The sequence below is a fragment of the Oreochromis niloticus genome, linkage group LG3 (genome assembly GCF_001858045.2).
Source record: "Oreochromis niloticus isolate F11D_XX linkage group LG3, O_niloticus_UMD_NMBU, whole genome shotgun sequence".
NCBI lineage: Eukaryota > Metazoa > Chordata > Actinopteri > Cichliformes > Cichlidae > Oreochromis > Oreochromis niloticus.
In genome coordinates this window covers 29,261,867-29,277,820 of record NC_031967.2, presented here as the reverse complement: position 1 = coordinate 29,277,820, position 15,954 = coordinate 29,261,867, and the positions used below count along the sequence as shown (strand labels likewise).

General features: G+C 44.0%; 1 protein-coding gene across 3 annotated transcripts; it reads left to right on the top strand.

Annotated features, from left to right (window-relative positions):
* The first annotated feature begins 46 nt into the window (after positions 1 to 46).
* Positions 47 to 15,734, top strand: supt16h (SPT16 homolog, facilitates chromatin remodeling subunit). Of its 3 annotated transcripts, XM_025900594.1 has the most exons (26): positions 47 to 133; positions 232 to 479; positions 1,493 to 1,585; positions 2,309 to 2,479; positions 3,898 to 4,050; positions 4,141 to 4,287; positions 4,588 to 4,739; positions 5,432 to 5,604; positions 6,183 to 6,273; positions 6,349 to 6,422; positions 6,513 to 6,625; positions 6,770 to 6,835; positions 7,950 to 8,048; positions 8,169 to 8,180; positions 8,452 to 8,567; positions 9,843 to 9,996; positions 10,096 to 10,223; positions 10,353 to 10,615; positions 10,727 to 10,845; positions 12,235 to 12,473; positions 12,568 to 12,643; positions 12,767 to 12,936; positions 13,040 to 13,169; positions 13,334 to 13,460; positions 13,606 to 13,680; positions 14,411 to 15,734. In XM_025900594.1, the coding sequence occupies exons 2-26, from the start codon at positions 414 to 416 to the stop codon at positions 14,506 to 14,508; spliced, it is 3,105 nt and encodes a 1,034-aa protein (XP_025756379.1). In that variant the 5' UTR covers positions 47 to 133; positions 232 to 413; the 3' UTR covers positions 14,509 to 15,734. The 3 variants fall into 3 exon arrangements, with proteins under 3 accessions (XP_025756379.1, XP_025756376.1, XP_003459448.1); XM_025900591.1 differs by having other exon boundaries at positions 76 to 479; XM_003459400.5 differs by lacking the exon at positions 8,169 to 8,180 and having other exon boundaries at positions 76 to 479.
* Positions 15,735 to 15,954: the final 220 nt, after the last annotated feature.

Here is a 15,954-nt window from a genome sequence, read left to right as displayed (position 1 = left end):
TGTTTTTATAAAATCTGATGTGTGAAGTCTCGGAGAGGGGGGGAGGGAGGAAAAAAGACTGGAGGGGAGGGGGGTGCTGTGGACTTAATTATAACAGATTGGCGTGTACGTGGTCGTGTGTGTCGAGTGGGAGGTGGGAAAAATTATAATTTTAATAATTTCGCGAGTTTTAAAGCAGGTAAAAGCGTGCTGTAAGGTTAGCGTGCGCTGTGTTTTTACATGTCTCCTCAGCTCAGAGGACCGCAGTTGTATAATTATAAGGGAAGCAGCAGCAGCATCATCTATTGGTGGTATTTGGAGCCCAGCAGGCGTGGAAAGAAAGTGCGTTGTTGTTAGTTGACGCTGCTCATCATCCTCATCCGGCCTGCTGCGAAGCGAAGCCGGGAGCTGGAGTTTGAAACGGAGCGCTCACAATGGCGGTAAACCTAGATAAGGACGCATACTACCGCCGGATCAAGAGACTATACAGCAACTGGAAGGTAAAATAAATAAAATGAAGTAAAGGGGGAGTTGATGTGAGGCGAGAGTCCGCCTGGTGTGCTTTAGTGTAGAAAAGTGGAGCTGCTGGCGTCAAGTTAGCCGCGTTTTTCTTGCCCGAGCGAGTGCACTGTTGTTGGGGTGAGCGGTGATGTGTCCCTCACTCGTGTCCAGGGCGAACACTGGTCGCCACCTGCGCTCTTATTCCTTTTTATTTCACACACGAACCCAACCTTTGCACCACACTTATTTTGTTTTGTTCTTGTCTCTACTGGCAGGCTGGCTGCCTCTGGTTAGCGCACCAAAATCGCCCCATTCACTACGCTAACTAGCGTGCTAGCATGTTAACTTTACTCCAAGCTAACTTATTAGCCGAGCGGCTAACTGTGTAATAAACCAGCCACTTCTGATTTAACACTTAAACTGAGATGAAGCCGTGCTGTGAGCTTCGTCAGGCACATAGATGTGCCTGACAGGTGGCTAACTGCACCACTTGTTTACATTTACTGCCACTTCGCACTTGGCTGCATGCTAACGTTAGCAGGCTAGTTAGCTTGAGAGTAACGCCAGCATCCTGGTGACATGTGCAAGATGCCCAGAGCTGCTTTCTTTATAACCGCTCTAGCCTTTGTTTGAGGATTCCTGGGTGAATTATTTTAATCTTAAATGCACTCTTTTTCAGAGATTGAAGTACATTTTAAGAGCTGCTGGCTCTTGTTGCTGACTTTTCAGCTCATATTTGACCCCATGTCATGCTCTCAGGCTGCATAACTGTTTCATGTGCATTGTAACTGCCATTTAAAGCTTCCAAAGCACTTTTAATGGGACTTAATATAATATAGCCGGATATCCTGAATGATAAAGTGGATTAACTTTGAGTTGTGTGTCTGTGCCACAAGTTCCCGAAAGAACAAGTCCAGATGGAGTAGGAGCACCTCACTGTGGACCTCATTGTTATATGCTCTTTATCATCTCATGCGTGACATCAAACTGTGTGTATGTTTGCGTTTTGCAGAAGGGAGAAGATGAGTTTGGCAAAGTCGACGCTATCGTGGTGTCTGTGGGGGTTGATGAGGAAATTGTGTATGCCAAATCCACAGCCATACAGGTAAGTGTGGAGCAGCATGTGAAAGGAATGCAAGCATACGCCTTTCTCTCTGTGCATTTAGGAAGGGAAATGGTTGTTGCAGAGCGACTGGAGTTAGTCTGAGCTACTCAATTGGCTTTATTATTTTTTGGTTTTGTTGTTGTTTGTTTGTTTGTTTGTTTGTTTTTTGCAAGAATCTCAGCTACCATTGAGTATTTGAAACCTAATTTAACAAAATTGGGTCTGGCTTAAATCTCTTTTGTAGTTCCCAAAAGTCTTTAAGCACATTGTATCTGTTATATCTTAGATAAACATTTTACAGCAGCTGTGTGAAGGCTCATTTGTCCTTTGTCTTTATCGAGTTGCAGTCTGGCTGCAGATAACAACGGTTAACGCCTGCATGTTAGGGGAGATGTGGGTGGATTACCTTTTGAATATTTGTGTTGTGCGAAGGTTTTAAGATGCAGTTTGCCCTTGCACTGCAATAACTTGATATAAACTGTTGGGGGGGGGGACACAAGCTACAGCTTGTTACATCCTGTGTCTCCAGAAAAGCAAATGCAATATGCATCTACAACCAGCTGTCCTCGAGGGTTATTCAAGTAGAAAATCATTATTTAGCTCCAAAACAGTAACACACACCCCCCCCCCCCAAAATTCCAAAAACAGCCCTCAAGCTTCTCCAGTGAGTCTGTTTAAATTTGTACTGTTTTTTTTTTTTCTTTCTTTTTTTCTTTTTCTTAGACGTGGCTGTTTGGCTACGAGTTGACCGACACCATCATGGTATTCTGCGACACCAAAATCATCTTCCTCGCCAGCAAGAAAAAGGTGGATTTCCTCAAGCAGGTGGCTATAACTAAAGGCAACGAGAATGCCAATGGTGTCCCGCCCATTACCCTGCTCACCAGAGAAAAGGTAACGCACGTGAAGTCGCCTCATACACACACACACACACACACACACACACAGAAGTTGGTGAGAGAGTGTGATTTTTGTTAATGGCTGGTTTTGTCCAAAAAGAGGAATCTGATTTGTTATCGAGCGCTTGAGAAAAATGGAAAGCTTCCTCTTTTGTGGTTTGAGTTCTTCAGCCTTCTTTTTTTTCTTTACAAATCACATGTTGTTCAATCCAATGCAGTTTTATTACTTATCTGTCATCTCAAAGTGTTTTTTATTGTAAGGTAAAGCTCCTGCAGTACTACAGAGAAAACCCCAACAATCGCATGACAAGCATTTGGCGGCAGTGGGAAGGCAAAACCTCCTTGTAACAGGAAGAACTTCTGGCAGAACCAGGCAGAAGGGAGGGGCAGCGATCTGCCATGAATATTTGGTGGTGAAAGGAAGAAGAGAGCCAGAAATTGATAATAACTAATAGCTTGTTCGGTTTGGAGGGTATTGAGATTTTTAGCCACGTATGTATCTGCTGACTTTCATCTTCAAATCTAAAGATGTTATTATTACTTGTTTTAATTTACAACAGAAGTCATTTCAAGGCAGTTTATTTTGTAACAGAGTCGTACTCATAGGTGATAAAAGACTCCATGAGAGGAGCAGAGCAGGACAGGCAGCGGTCATGATCCTACAGATGGACTGGTCTTGTATATCAGTTTTCTATTTTGAGCTTTTTAGCACAAGCCTTTTTCATATAAGCACTTTCTTCCCTTCTACCTTTTTCTGCACTTTGTAGAGCAGTCAGAGTGTAGTCATAGGTGCAGTCCAGTGAGGTTTTGCACAAACTATCACGTCAACATCTTGGGTTGACGCTGTTATCTGATGTCCTTCCTCCTCTCTGGACACCCCCTGCATGCTCGAACCGCTCAAAGCAGGTGGAGGACTTGTTGTGAGGGCCTTTTGCAGAGAAAAGCAAGGGTTGTAGAGGGTGGAGTAGTCATACTTCAAAAACTGCATCCTTCTCATGCACGTGGCTACCACTTCCACGAAAGGACTGTGGTTAATTGTCAGCCTGTAGCTGGAGACGAGAGACCACAGCAGATGCAGCCGGCACAGAGGAGATGGTCGTGTGGAGAGAAGGATGACTCAGATGTGATTGTTCTGCACTCGTGTGGAGACGGGAGAGGCAGGTTTTTGTCAGATTGCAGAGAGCACTAAGTTGGGATTGGCAGGAATCAAAGTTTCTGCAAATGTGCTGAACGTTAAACAGGAACATCAGTGCCTGTCGTAGCGCCTCGTTGGTGGTCAACACATGCCTCGTGTGGGATTTAAAAGGTTTTAAATTGAACAGCCTTGGAGGAGGGGAAGGCGGAGTCTGCTAAAAATGATTTATTTATTTTTTTTCCTTTCAGCCTTTTATTCATGTATTACTTGTCTTTCAGAACGAGAGCAACAAGGCCAACTTTGACAAGATGATCGAGGCCATCAGAGGCAGCAAAGAGGGCAAGACGGTGGGCGTGTTCAGCAAAGACAAATTCCCAGGAGAGTACATGAAGAGCTGGAATGACACGCTTTCTGCTGAGGGACTGGAGAAGGTGAGGCGCGATCCCAACACATCGGCCAGGTCTGTGAATGTTACGTTCCCGTTTCAGTCGTGATCAGCTGTACTCTGCTTCTGCCCTCAGGTGGACATCAGTGCTGTGGTCGCCTACACGATGGCGGTGAAGGAAGACGGAGAGCTGGCCCTGATGAAGAAGGCAGCAGCCATCACCAGCGAGGTTTACTCAAAGTTTTTCAAGGAGCGCGTGATGGAGATCGTTGATGCTGATGAGGTGAGGGGGGAGGAGCAGCTGGACTTTGTGTCATTTTGTGTTTTCAAGCTGTGTGTTGCTGTCTGCTTTCAGTGCTCAAAACAGCTTAAAAGACACAATTTATCCATGTCATATCATAGTGTTTGCATCACTTTTCGGTCATCAGTATATCAGTCGATTATCAAGGTCCTGTGTAGCACAGTTTGTAATAATGCACAAACACTCTCAGATTAGTTTTGGAAACTCTGTCCTTGAAGTTGTAACTAATACTGGAGCAGCCTCCACTCGTCTTTATTTGTATCTTTTGCTCATTTCCAACAGAAAGTGCGTCACAGCAAGCTGGCGGAGTCAGTGGAGAAGGCCATCGAGGAAAAGAAGTACCTGGGCGGTGCGGATCCGTCCACTGTGGAGATGTGTTATCCTCCCATCATCCAGAGCGGCGGGAACTACAGTCTCAAGTTCAGCGTGGTCAGGTGTGTGCGGGCCCAGTCTCACTTAGAGCCAGGAGGCGTCTGCGGCTGATTTTGTCACAATTAAATAAATTGGTTTTGGTAGGGCTGGAAATTATTAATTTATTGTTTTTTGTTTTTAAAATTAATTTTTAAGCAAAGCTTTCCTTAAGATTCACATTCACAAGAGCTTTAAGGTTGGTCCTAGTTGACTTTCAAGGAGTGAAAACTTAAATCAGGATTTTTGCAGAAATCCAGCAGCCTTGAATAAAAACCCCCCATTACATTTTATGGGAAACATGTAGTGCAGCATTAGATGAGTAGATTTATGAGTCTTTAGCCACAGCTTGATGTTTTTATGGTTTAATCTTTGATGTGGATTAAAGTGTTCGAGTGTTAATGAGCTTCAGAGATGCTTTCAGGTGGATCTCAGTGCAGAGCTAACATACCTGGTGACTCACCTGTTTAACACCCAGATAGATGAGCTGTGCTAATCATCTCTAAACGCTGAATCAAACCAGCACCTTCCCCAAAATACTGAGCTGCTCTTAAACAGTTTTTTTTTCTTCTTTTTTTTTAAAAATCAAGTAGGAAAACACTAGGATTTATTAAACTGTGCCTAAGTACAGCTCACAGATTATAGACTCAGTCAGTAGGACAAGACGAGGAGCAGAGACCAGTGATCAATAACCCTCCCTTGTTTTCTCTCTGCGCAGCGATAAGAACCACATGCACTTTGGTGCCATTACGTGTGCCATGGGGATCCGCTACAAGTCATACTGCTCCAACCTGGTGCGCACACTCATGGTGGACCCCTCTCAGGAGATGCAGGACAACTACAACTTCCTGCTGCTGGTGGAAGAGGAGTTGCTCAAGGAGCTCAAGCACGGTGAGTTCAGGAGCATGGAATCACTGGGAGTGAGCTGGTTTGTGGTCTCTTCTATAATCTTTGCACAGTGAAGAGTTTCAGAGTTTGAAGCACTGGGAATAAAGTCTGTGTGCAAATACAAAAACTCAGGTCACCTGAGTAGCACCTTTAAAAAATACCCATTGCTGCTTCTTGGAGGGATGTGATCTGTTCCATTGGTCGATTTGTTTGTTAGCAGTCTAGTGTTCAGTGTAAGATGTTAAAGTTTTGCATATAACAGCTCAAGTTGCTAACACTGAAAGAGGATTTGCTTTAACCTTCATTGTTAGCGCCAAAGGTCAGAGAAAATACATATGCAATGCTTCAAGGTCAAAGGTCAGACAGTTGGTTTAGCCCTCGCTCTTTGGGGGGGGATCAGACTGTCTTACATGATGAAAATCAGCATCACATATTTTACATTTTAACTGAACCTGAACTGTAACTCGTTAATGTCTCTGCTTTAACCTGAAAGAATGACTGAAGTGTTAATGAGTTTTAGGGTGCAGGAGAGAAAAGTGTCAGTGCTGTCTGTGTGTAAACCTCCTGCATGTCCTCCACAGGAGTCAAAATCTGTGACGCGTACAATGCAGTCATGGAGTACGTGAAGAAAGAGAAGGCGGAGCTCGCGCAGAAGCTGACCAAAAACCTTGGGTAAGTACCCACAGGGGCTTTCTTCTCTCGGACGTCCTCGAATTCAGAACGCTTATGTCTGTTTCCTTGTTGTAGCTTTGCGATGGGGATCGAGTTCAGAGAAGGGTCGCTGGTTTTGAACGCCAAAAATCAGTACAAACTAAAAAAAGGTGAGACTGTCGACTCTGTTAAGCGCACAGGTGGTTTTATGCATTAATTTTGCAATAAGTTTCTTAAATGGAGACATTTGTGTCCTTCAGGCATGGTGCTCAGCGTCAGTTTGGGTTTTTCTGACTTGGTGAATAAAGATGCGAAAAAAGAAGAGCAGAAGAAGTACGCCTTGTTTCTTGGTGACACTATACAGATCAATGAGGTAAGCAGCCTCATAAAAAACAGTAATGACTGGTCTGTACACACTGTTAAGCAGATACATGTGCATCTGGTTAAGTTGCTGTCTTCATGCTGATGCTGAAACATGATGGTCAATCTTTTTGATGTCCTGGTGTGTGTATGACAGGAGGAGGCCGCCACAGTCCTCACACCGGTGAAGAAAAAGATCAAAAACGTGGGAATCTTCCTGAAGGTACGTGGTCACTGTGTCTGCTGTCTATATGAATCAGGAGCTGAAGAGGAGTATTTACGTCTTTATACATTTATAATCGTGTATTATATGGACAGAGGTGTTGGTCCACACCTCTTAGGGTTGCTGTGGCTCTGCTGGTTAACTGAGTAGTACTGCCTCCTACCTAAGTATTATTTATGGCTTGCCACCGCAGTGTGTGGCAAGTGTAATTTCTCTTTTCACCTCATGGTGGCAGCACCATCTGATCCATGTTGCAACCAAAACAACATGGATAAGACATAATACACACAATAGTAACTCACATTTAAAATGAGCCTGAGACGCTGACGTTCAGCAGCTTCACTGAAGTTTCACGTACTGCTGACCGCTTTGTCGTTGTTATTTTATTCTCTGTGTTTAGGCTTGAACACAACTGATCACCATCATGACAATTCTTGTGTTACTGAAAACAAAGTGGGGTTTTTCTTCCCCATTAATAAATATGGTACTTTTGGAAAGTGTTTGGACACTCCTGGTGCGCTTTAAAAGCACTGTATGTGTGTGATTCGGTTAGTGATGCCTGCTATAATAATTAATGTGTCAGCGCTGAGCTTTAACTCTGGCCAGTTTGTTGTTGTGCGTGGACTCCAGGTCTGGAAATGCAGGTTTTTGTCCATTTGAGAGCTTCGTGGTAGAGCAGCATGAACATGCTGCAGACTGTGAGGCTTGCAGAGGATTTCTTTGTTGGAGGGAAAGTGGGAAGGAGCAGCGACTGGACTTTCAAAATAAGAGGGAGGGGTTCAAAAGTGTGAGAAAATGCTAAAACAAGTCACATAATACAACTGGGCAGTCTAGCAGAGTAAAGTCTGTGTGTGGGGAAATGCTGATGTGCCATCCAGATGTTAGGATTTTATTCTTTCTTATTCACAGTTTGTATATCGTGCGTCCTCAGCAGCAGCACCTGAGATGCAACTCTCGACTTTTTATAGAAATGCTTGATATTTACATGATTACAGATGCTTTCCGTGGTGCTTCACCTTTTCTGTCACCGTCCATGTTTTAAGTGTTCTTTGTGTGCTGAATCTGATTTAAATAAGACAGAGCAGGAAGTGATCGCTGTTTTCGCTTCTTTTAGAATGATGACGAGGAGGATGAGGAGGAGGAGGTCGACGACGCAGAGGAGCTGCTGGGGAAAGGCGCTCGCAGTGCCGCTCTGCTCGCAGACAGAACCAGGGTAAGTGTGGACACGTGCGTCGCTCAACGTGTGACTGGTGGTTTTTGTTTTTTTTGTGATTTTTGCCGCCTTGACGGAGATTTGATAACTAAGAGTGTGAATGTCTTTGTACTCTACCAGCTACTTGGGAAGGTAAGTATTCATTGTTTCTTCCTAAAATCTCATCAGCTGAACTGGTTTAGTCTCAAAAATCCCTTTGCTGATGGGAATGAAATCGTCATTTTTATTTGAGTGACACTTTTGTGTTTGTTTCTGTTTGTTGTCCATCCAAAGCTTTAACACATCTGTTCTCTGCATGTGTGTTGTGTTTTTCCACCTTATTTTTTTAAAAATAGCTTTTAAAAGAAAACATGGCGTTGGTGTCTCCGTGTGGTCACTCAGTTGTGTTTTTTGTCAAACTTAGAACGAGATGACGGCGGAGGAGAAGAGGCGGGCTCACCAGAAGGAGTTGGCCAATCACTTAAATGAAGAAGCGAAGCGTCGTCTGACGGAGCAGAAAGGAGAGCAGCAGATCCAGAAGTGAGTCGGTACTCTCACCATCCATAATGAACTGAAGCTATCAGGTGAAGAAACGGCATGAATGTGTTAAAGAGATCCACTCCGGTTAAACTAGAGTGGGGGGAGTCAATGTAGTGCTCGATCACGCAAATGCTTGCTGTAGGTTGTAGGTCACCAGTAAGTGTAGCGCAGTCCAGATCTGGACCCAGACTGGTCTGGTCTGTACAGAGGAAACGCACAGACCAATCACTTACATTGTAACTCATCCCACATGATGCTGCTCAACCAATCAAATCGTTTATTCAGAGCATGTGTGAAAACAGAAAACTCTCGAGCGAGGAAACGGGAGGAAGAAGTTGTGAAGCTGAGATCGTTTACGCGTGAAAGAAACTCAAACTAGACCTTTTTTTTTTTTTTTTTTCTTTTTCAAATGATGTAGATTTATTTTTTTAATGTCAACTTTATTTAACTTGAAATGATAAATATTTTATTATCGGCGGACCCTCGAGGTCATTGTGATAATTAATAATAAATAGTGTTGAACTCGTCTTAATTTTACTTTTCTAACTGGACCTCCTTAAACTTGAGCTGAAGGCTCCTGCCAAAGATGATGTAAAAGCTGGAGTTTTGTTGAGCTGAAAAGTGGAAACCTTTAGGGAAAAGTGTTTAAAGGCCAGCAGGGGGCGGTAGCAAAAGACTTTGGTCCTGTGTGACACTAATAACCTGTGGACCTTTTTGGTGTCTGAATTGGATCGTGTGAATAAGAGCCAAGTCACAAAAGCCTTGATTGTGTTGTGACTCTTATTTTTTTTCTAGCAACCCACCTGTTGCTAGAAAAAAATCATACATTCCCTGATCAGCTGGCAAATTGCTTATGGTGTTGCTCCGCAGTCTGACTTGTTACTCTTCGAGCTTCAGTGAAACTAAAAAGTGCAAAACAAACAGGAAGTTGGATCCATTTGCCATCAAAATAAAAGTTGCGCCTTTTAAAACGTGCTGGTCCGCTTTTGTGCAAGACGTGTTATAAAGTGCTCTAAAGTGACGCGGGACAGTCTGTGTGTCTCATCGCTGATTTGATCAATGTCGGCGTCTGCTCAGTGTGAGCGAAAAGATGTTTGGGGTGTTAGCTTTGTTTTTTGCACGCCACACAAGAAACTTTTAATAAGCACCTAGATTTTTGTTCTTTTTTAAAAAAAAAAAATAAACCCAGGGGAGAGAAGTTGGCAGCAGAACTGTAAATTCTGACTTTTAATTAAGTTTCTCCTCATTAAGCGACTCCACTCTGCTTCCTCTCAGGGCCCGGAAATCTAACGTCTCCTATAAGAACGTGTCTCAGATGCCCAGAGAAAAGGACATCCGGGACATGAAGATCTTCATCGACAAGAAATATGAGACTGTCATCATGCCCGTCTTTGGCATCGCCACACCATTTCACATCGCCACCATCAAGGTACCACAACTACATCCAGTTGCACTTATGTACACAATGAGTCTGCGTTACCTTTTTGGTATTAATTACAGACATTTTTCTTGTTTCTGTGCCTTTTAGAACATCAGTATGTCTGTAGAAGGAGACTACACCTACCTGAGGATCAACTTCTACGTCCCTGGCAGCTCACTGGGCCGACAGGAGGGAAACATCTTCCCCAACCCTGAAGCCACATTCGTCAAAGAAATGTGAGTCTTTCTAGGTCTTTCTATCGGCATGCGTGTAGATTTCTCTGCTCACACCTTGGCAGGTCACTCTGTGTGTTTGAAGGAGCAGATGTTCCAATGATCCTTTTCTCTCCTTCGCTTGCCTCTCAGCACGTACCGGGCGTCCAACCTGAAGGCTCCCGGCGACACATCGGTGCCCTCCACCAACCTGCAGAACGCCTTCCGCATCATCAAGGAGGTGCAGAAGCGCTACAAAACACGAGAGGCCGAAGAGAAGGAGAAGGAGGGCATCGTCAAGCAAGACTCTCTGGTCATCAACCTCAACCGCAGCAACCCCAAACTCAAAGACCTCTACATCAGACCCAACATCGCGCAGAAGAGGATGCAGGGCTCGCTGGAGGCTCATACTAATGGTGAGGACAGCAGTCAATGGGAATGCTGGGAAACGAGGATGCCCAAATCTCGGAAATGTTGTCTTTAAAACTGGGAAACCCTCTCCCTCTCTCTCTTCTTCCCCCACGCAGGTTTTCGTTTCACGTCGGTCCGCGGTGATAAAGTGGACATTCTTTACAACAACATCAAACACGCCATCTTCCAGCCGTGTGACGGTGAGATGATCATCGTACTGCACTTCCACCTCAAGGTACGCTCATTCAAAAATGCACCCTCAAAATATCTGGAGCCTTCACTCTCCTGTGGTAAGGGCAACACTCGATAATCACAGGGTAGCAGGTGTCCGCAGAGCTCTCTGCTCCTACCTCCAGACTGGGTTTTCTTTAGTTTTTGCTTGTGTCCTTATCAGCATGAGACGGTAGCAGCAACTATCCTGGGCAGTCTGTTTTTCTCTCCTGTCAGTCTGATTTGCAGCAAAGCAGCTGAAGTGTATTCACAGCGGTCTCTGCTTCCTCACTTGACAGACTGAACTTTCACAGACTTTGTTCCACGCTGTGATGATCAAGTGCTCCCTTAATTTATTTTAACATTGTATATTTAAACTCCTATTTGTGTAAAATCACTATTACAAAACCAAACGCTCAGTGATCTGATGTCATCAGAGCTCATAGTTGGGGTGTGATGTCTGGGCTCCACAGGAAAATAAAATGGTGCTTTGACAAGGTTTACAGTTTCAAGTTAGCAAGACCATTTAGCCTAAACGGTCTTGCTCCCCCATACCTTTCCGAGTTACTTCAGCCTTATATTCCTTCATGGACCCTTAGATCAGCTGACCAGCTGCTGTTGGTTGTCCCAAAATCTAGGCTAAAACGTAGAAGAGAACGAGCCTTTTCAATTATGTCCCCCAAACTTTGGAATATGCTGCCTTTAAATATTAGACGGGCATCTTCGTTTCCTGTTTTTAAGTCGCTTTTGAAAACACCCATTTTTTCGATAGAGTTCAGACTGGTGTGAGTTGATGATTATTATGTGTATTGTTATGTTTTTATGTGAGTGCCTGTGGTTTTATCTTGTGTTTTTACCCTTTTGTTTCTGTACAGCACTTTGGGCAAACTTTGTTTTTAAATGTGCTATATAAATAAACTGGATTTGGATTTGATCTAAGGAGCTTGGAAAGAAAAGCGTCTGGACTTCTTTAAGTTGTTTGAAGACGTTTCACCTCAAAGACTTAACACTTTGCAATAAAAAAGAGACTTGTAAACGTCTGGCATATTTGAGATTGAGCTTAATTGATCTTTTCTTGTATTAGGCCTCAGTCGCACAGGCCAGTGACCCCCTGGCACAACCACTGACTGGTCTGTGACCGAGCCTTTAGCTTAGCACAGTGTATTTGGTTCAGAGTAGCTGAAGGCAGGCACGTTCCCCTTTCATGGGAGCAGGGTTAGGGGACCCCACCCCCACATTCCCCTTTATAACCTTGAGCGCTCTGCTAGGTGGAGCTTGATGTTAACTCTAATTAAGCGTCTCACTGATCTATAATACTTCAGCATATTCACTCATCGGCTGTCTCTCATTATGTCCAAGCGATTCCCTTTAAATAGTCTGAAAATGGTCTAAAAACCGTTGCGTTTCTCTCCAGAACGCCATCATGTTTGGTAAGAGACGCCACACGGACGTCCAGTTCTACACAGAGGTGGGCGAGATCACCACAGACTTGGGCAAACACCAACACATGCACGACCGAGACGACCTGTACGCCGAGCAGATGGAGCGGGAGATGAGGCACAAGCTCAAGTCGGCCTTCAAGAACTTCATCGAGAAGGTGGAGACGTTGACTAAAGAGGAGCTGGAGTTCGAGGTGCCCTTCAGAGACCTGGGGTGAGTAAACGAAGCCGCCGGGAACCGATGCGAACGTTATAGGACAAAGTGGACACCCCTGTGAGCTCGTGGCCTGTGCCTCTTTTGTTTACAGGTTCCAGGGCGCCCCCTACAGGAGTACCTGCCTGCTACAACCCACGTCCAGTTCTCTTGTCAATGTTACTGAATGGGTGAGTGAGCAGCTGGCACTGAGCTGCAGACGGTTCAAAGGTTTAATTCGTGTCTGTGAAGAAGAAAGCTAAAATGTGTGCCGGCGGTTCAGTCTGTTAAAAATCTTTTTCCTCCGTCTGCAGCCGCCTTTTGTGGTCACTCTAGACGAGGTGGAGCTGGTTCACTTTGAGCGTGTGCAGTTCCACCTGAAGAACTTTGATGTGGTCATCGTTTATAAGGACTACAACAAGAAGGTCACCATGATCAACGCTGTGCCCGTGAACTCCCTCGACCCCATCAAAGAGTGGCTCAAGTAAGGCTGTCGATTTAATCAGTGACTTATTCTTTTAGATGCATTAAAAATGACCTCAGATGGATTATTAATACACCTTTTTTTTTCTCTTCTCCTTTTTTAGCTCTTGTGACATCAAGTACACAGAAGGCGTCCAGTCTCTGAACTGGACCAAGATCATGAAGACCATCGTTGACGACCCAGAGGGGTTCTTCGAGCAGGGAGGCTGGTCTTTCTTGGATCCAGAGAGCGAGGTGAGTTCATGGTTTCATAACCTGAGCAGACATTTACAGTTTTAAAGTGTTCCATGTTTCCAGTTTTTCCTCTCAAGAACTCCACGTCGTAACACAGTGCTGACAGTAAAATTGCGGTTAGTTTTGTGATTGCATGCCTGTCCTTGTGCCGTATTTTGCCTCAGGGAAGCGGTGCCGAGGAAGATTCAGAGTCAGAAATGGAGGATGAGACATTCAACCCGTCTGCAGATGAAGAAGAAGAGGAAGAGGAAGACAGTGATGAGGATTACAGCTCAGAGACGGAGGACTCTGGTATGATTTCCATGGGCCAGTTTGAACCTCTGATGAATGAAATGAACAATAAAAGTTTGAGAAAATGATTCATACCCGAACAGCTCTTTGCCTTGAACTCACACTTGTACACACTGAACCAGATTTGTTTGGGTGTGTGTTGCAGATTACAGCGCGTCACTGGGCAGTGAGGAGGAAAGCGGGAAAGACTGGGATGAGCTGGAGGAAGAAGCCAGAAAAGGTTTGTATTTGTAGACTCTGGTTTTTCAAAACTTGCACTTGAAGAGTGTTCAGGACTCACTGTCAGTCCACAAAATTAAAAATAAGTCTGGCATCAGCCACTAGAGGGCACCAAATGCGCACAAACCCCACAGTACTCATCTAAAAGCAAAGTTTTCACATCTGCAGCACCTAACTGTTATGTGACTAAATACAAACGGTCTCTTCAGGAATCACACATTTAAATATGGCTGTTAACTCACGAGTTGGCCTTTGGCTACTTAAATATTTGTGTTAATCGCATGGCAGCAACTCGATGCAATCAGGCATGAAGACTACCTGCCGAAATTCAGACTGAGCATCAGAATGGGGAAGAAAAGTGATTTAAGTGTTTGTTGTTTCCCACGTAAATGTCTCTGGAGTTGACAGAAAATTATATAAAAACAGAAAATATCCATTGAGCGGCAGTTCTCTGAGAGAAACTGCCTTGTTGATCACAGATTGCTTTAAGGCTGCAGACGTTATGTAGACCAGCGTCTCTGAATGCACATGTTGGGATGTGGTGGAGGAATCTGCAGCTGTGTGATGCTGTCATGTCATTATGAACCAAAATCTCTGAGGAAAACTAAAGAAATGAATACACTTGGTTGAGTGTATTTCTGCACTACACGTCCCTGTAGAAGAACAAGTATCAGCCACGAGGGTTGATCACAGAACAGAGCTGTTTCATGGTTGTTGTTTCTCCCCTGCAGCTGACAGAGAGAGCCACTATGAGGACGAGGACACCTCCAACAGGAAGAGGAAGGTGCGGCCATCAGCCCCGCCGAGCAAGAAGAAGCGACGGCACTAAACGTCCCAAACATCCATTCATACTGCCAAACCTGACCCTCCCTCCCACCACGGCCGGCTCCCCACACTTCACACAGACCCACACCTGCGCTCAGACACACACAGTGTACATAGACGTAGACACCGCCCCCTTTGTTTATTTTTTATTTTTTAGTTGTTGTTGGTATCAGTTCTACCTCTTCTTAAAGTCAATAAAGAGTTCTTTTACTGATGGCATGAAGTTGGCTTTAATGTTAGTTGTAAGGTCTTGGGGTTGTTACAGCTTCACCTTGATCATAAACTACGCCACCGTCGAACTAAAACATAACATAAAATTCAATGAAATAGTAAGACGAGTGAAATGAGCACTTTACAGATACTTTTAAGAAACAACTTTCTCTGAATTAAATTGGCTTCTCTTGGTTCAACTTGCCATGCTCACACATCAACATGGGCGTGCAACTCCCTCAGGTGCACCAGTGGAACCAACATGCAGTACAATAGTTCCTACATGAGAATTTTCACAATAAATGACCTGATTGCATATAAAATATGCATAGTGCAAAACAAAATACATGAACTGAAAGTAAGGCAGTAAAAGTTGAAGTGTCATGTTGAAGAACCAGCAGGACAGCCAGACTTCGTTCATTACCTTCGTTTTCCCACCTTCGTTCATCCATCCATCAGGGTTTATTGTCTGTGTGTGTGCGTGTGTCTGCGTGTGCGCGTGAGTGTGGTTAAATGGGCTTTTATTGCAAGCATTGTTTATTTTCTGTTAAAGAAAGCTGAGTTTCTTAACTAATGGATAATAAATAAAAGGACTTGACATCTCCTCTGCCAAGTGTTTTATATAAACTGAGAAATCTGATTGTTTTTTTCCCTCGGTCGTCTTCCCCACAGTGTCCACTTTGTTTTTGCTTTGTTTTTTTTTCCTTCTTATTTCTGTCAATGTTTGTTAAATTGTGGTAATAAGATGGGGAAAATGTCCTTTATTTTTTAGGGATGGGAGGGGGCAGATGCAAGTTTTCTAATTATTTTACCTTTTTTTTTTTTTTTTCTTTTTAAAGTGGGATTTATAAACTTATTCGGACACAGACACACACATCACCCTCGCACTTATCCTCCTCTCTGTCCCCTCCCCTTTTTTCTTTTTCTTTTTTTTGGGGTCAATCTGAGTAGATATGATGTTGTACTGTTAATTCTGAAAATCTTGTTTTTGTTTTTGTAATAAAATTAAAAGGAACTGTAGTTTGTTTTCACTCGTCTCTCTTTCACACGCTTTCAGTTTTGCAGATTAGTCGTCGTGTGCTTACTGCCGGTGTCGTAGACCACCGCCTCTTTTCAGTCGTGGGCAAAGACCTGTGCTCTTGAGCATTAGTTCTCCAGGGTTTTGGAAGGAGATGGGCTGCTTTTATAAACTCATTTTCCCTCCAGTCATTGTACCCGACCATTTTCAGAGAAATATGTT

Coding starts and splice junctions, on each gene's coding strand:
- supt16h (XM_025900594.1), top strand. CDS start 414: ATGGCGGTAAACCTAGATAAGGACGCATACTACCGCCGGATCAAGAGA. Junction 480..1,492: donor GACTATACAGCAACTGGAAG/GTAAAATAAATA, acceptor TGCGTTTTGCAG/AAGGGAGAAGATGAGTTTGG. Junction 10,224..10,352: donor GCCACATTCGTCAAAGAAAT/GTGAGTCTTTCT, acceptor CTTGCCTCTCAG/CACGTACCGGGCGTCCAACC.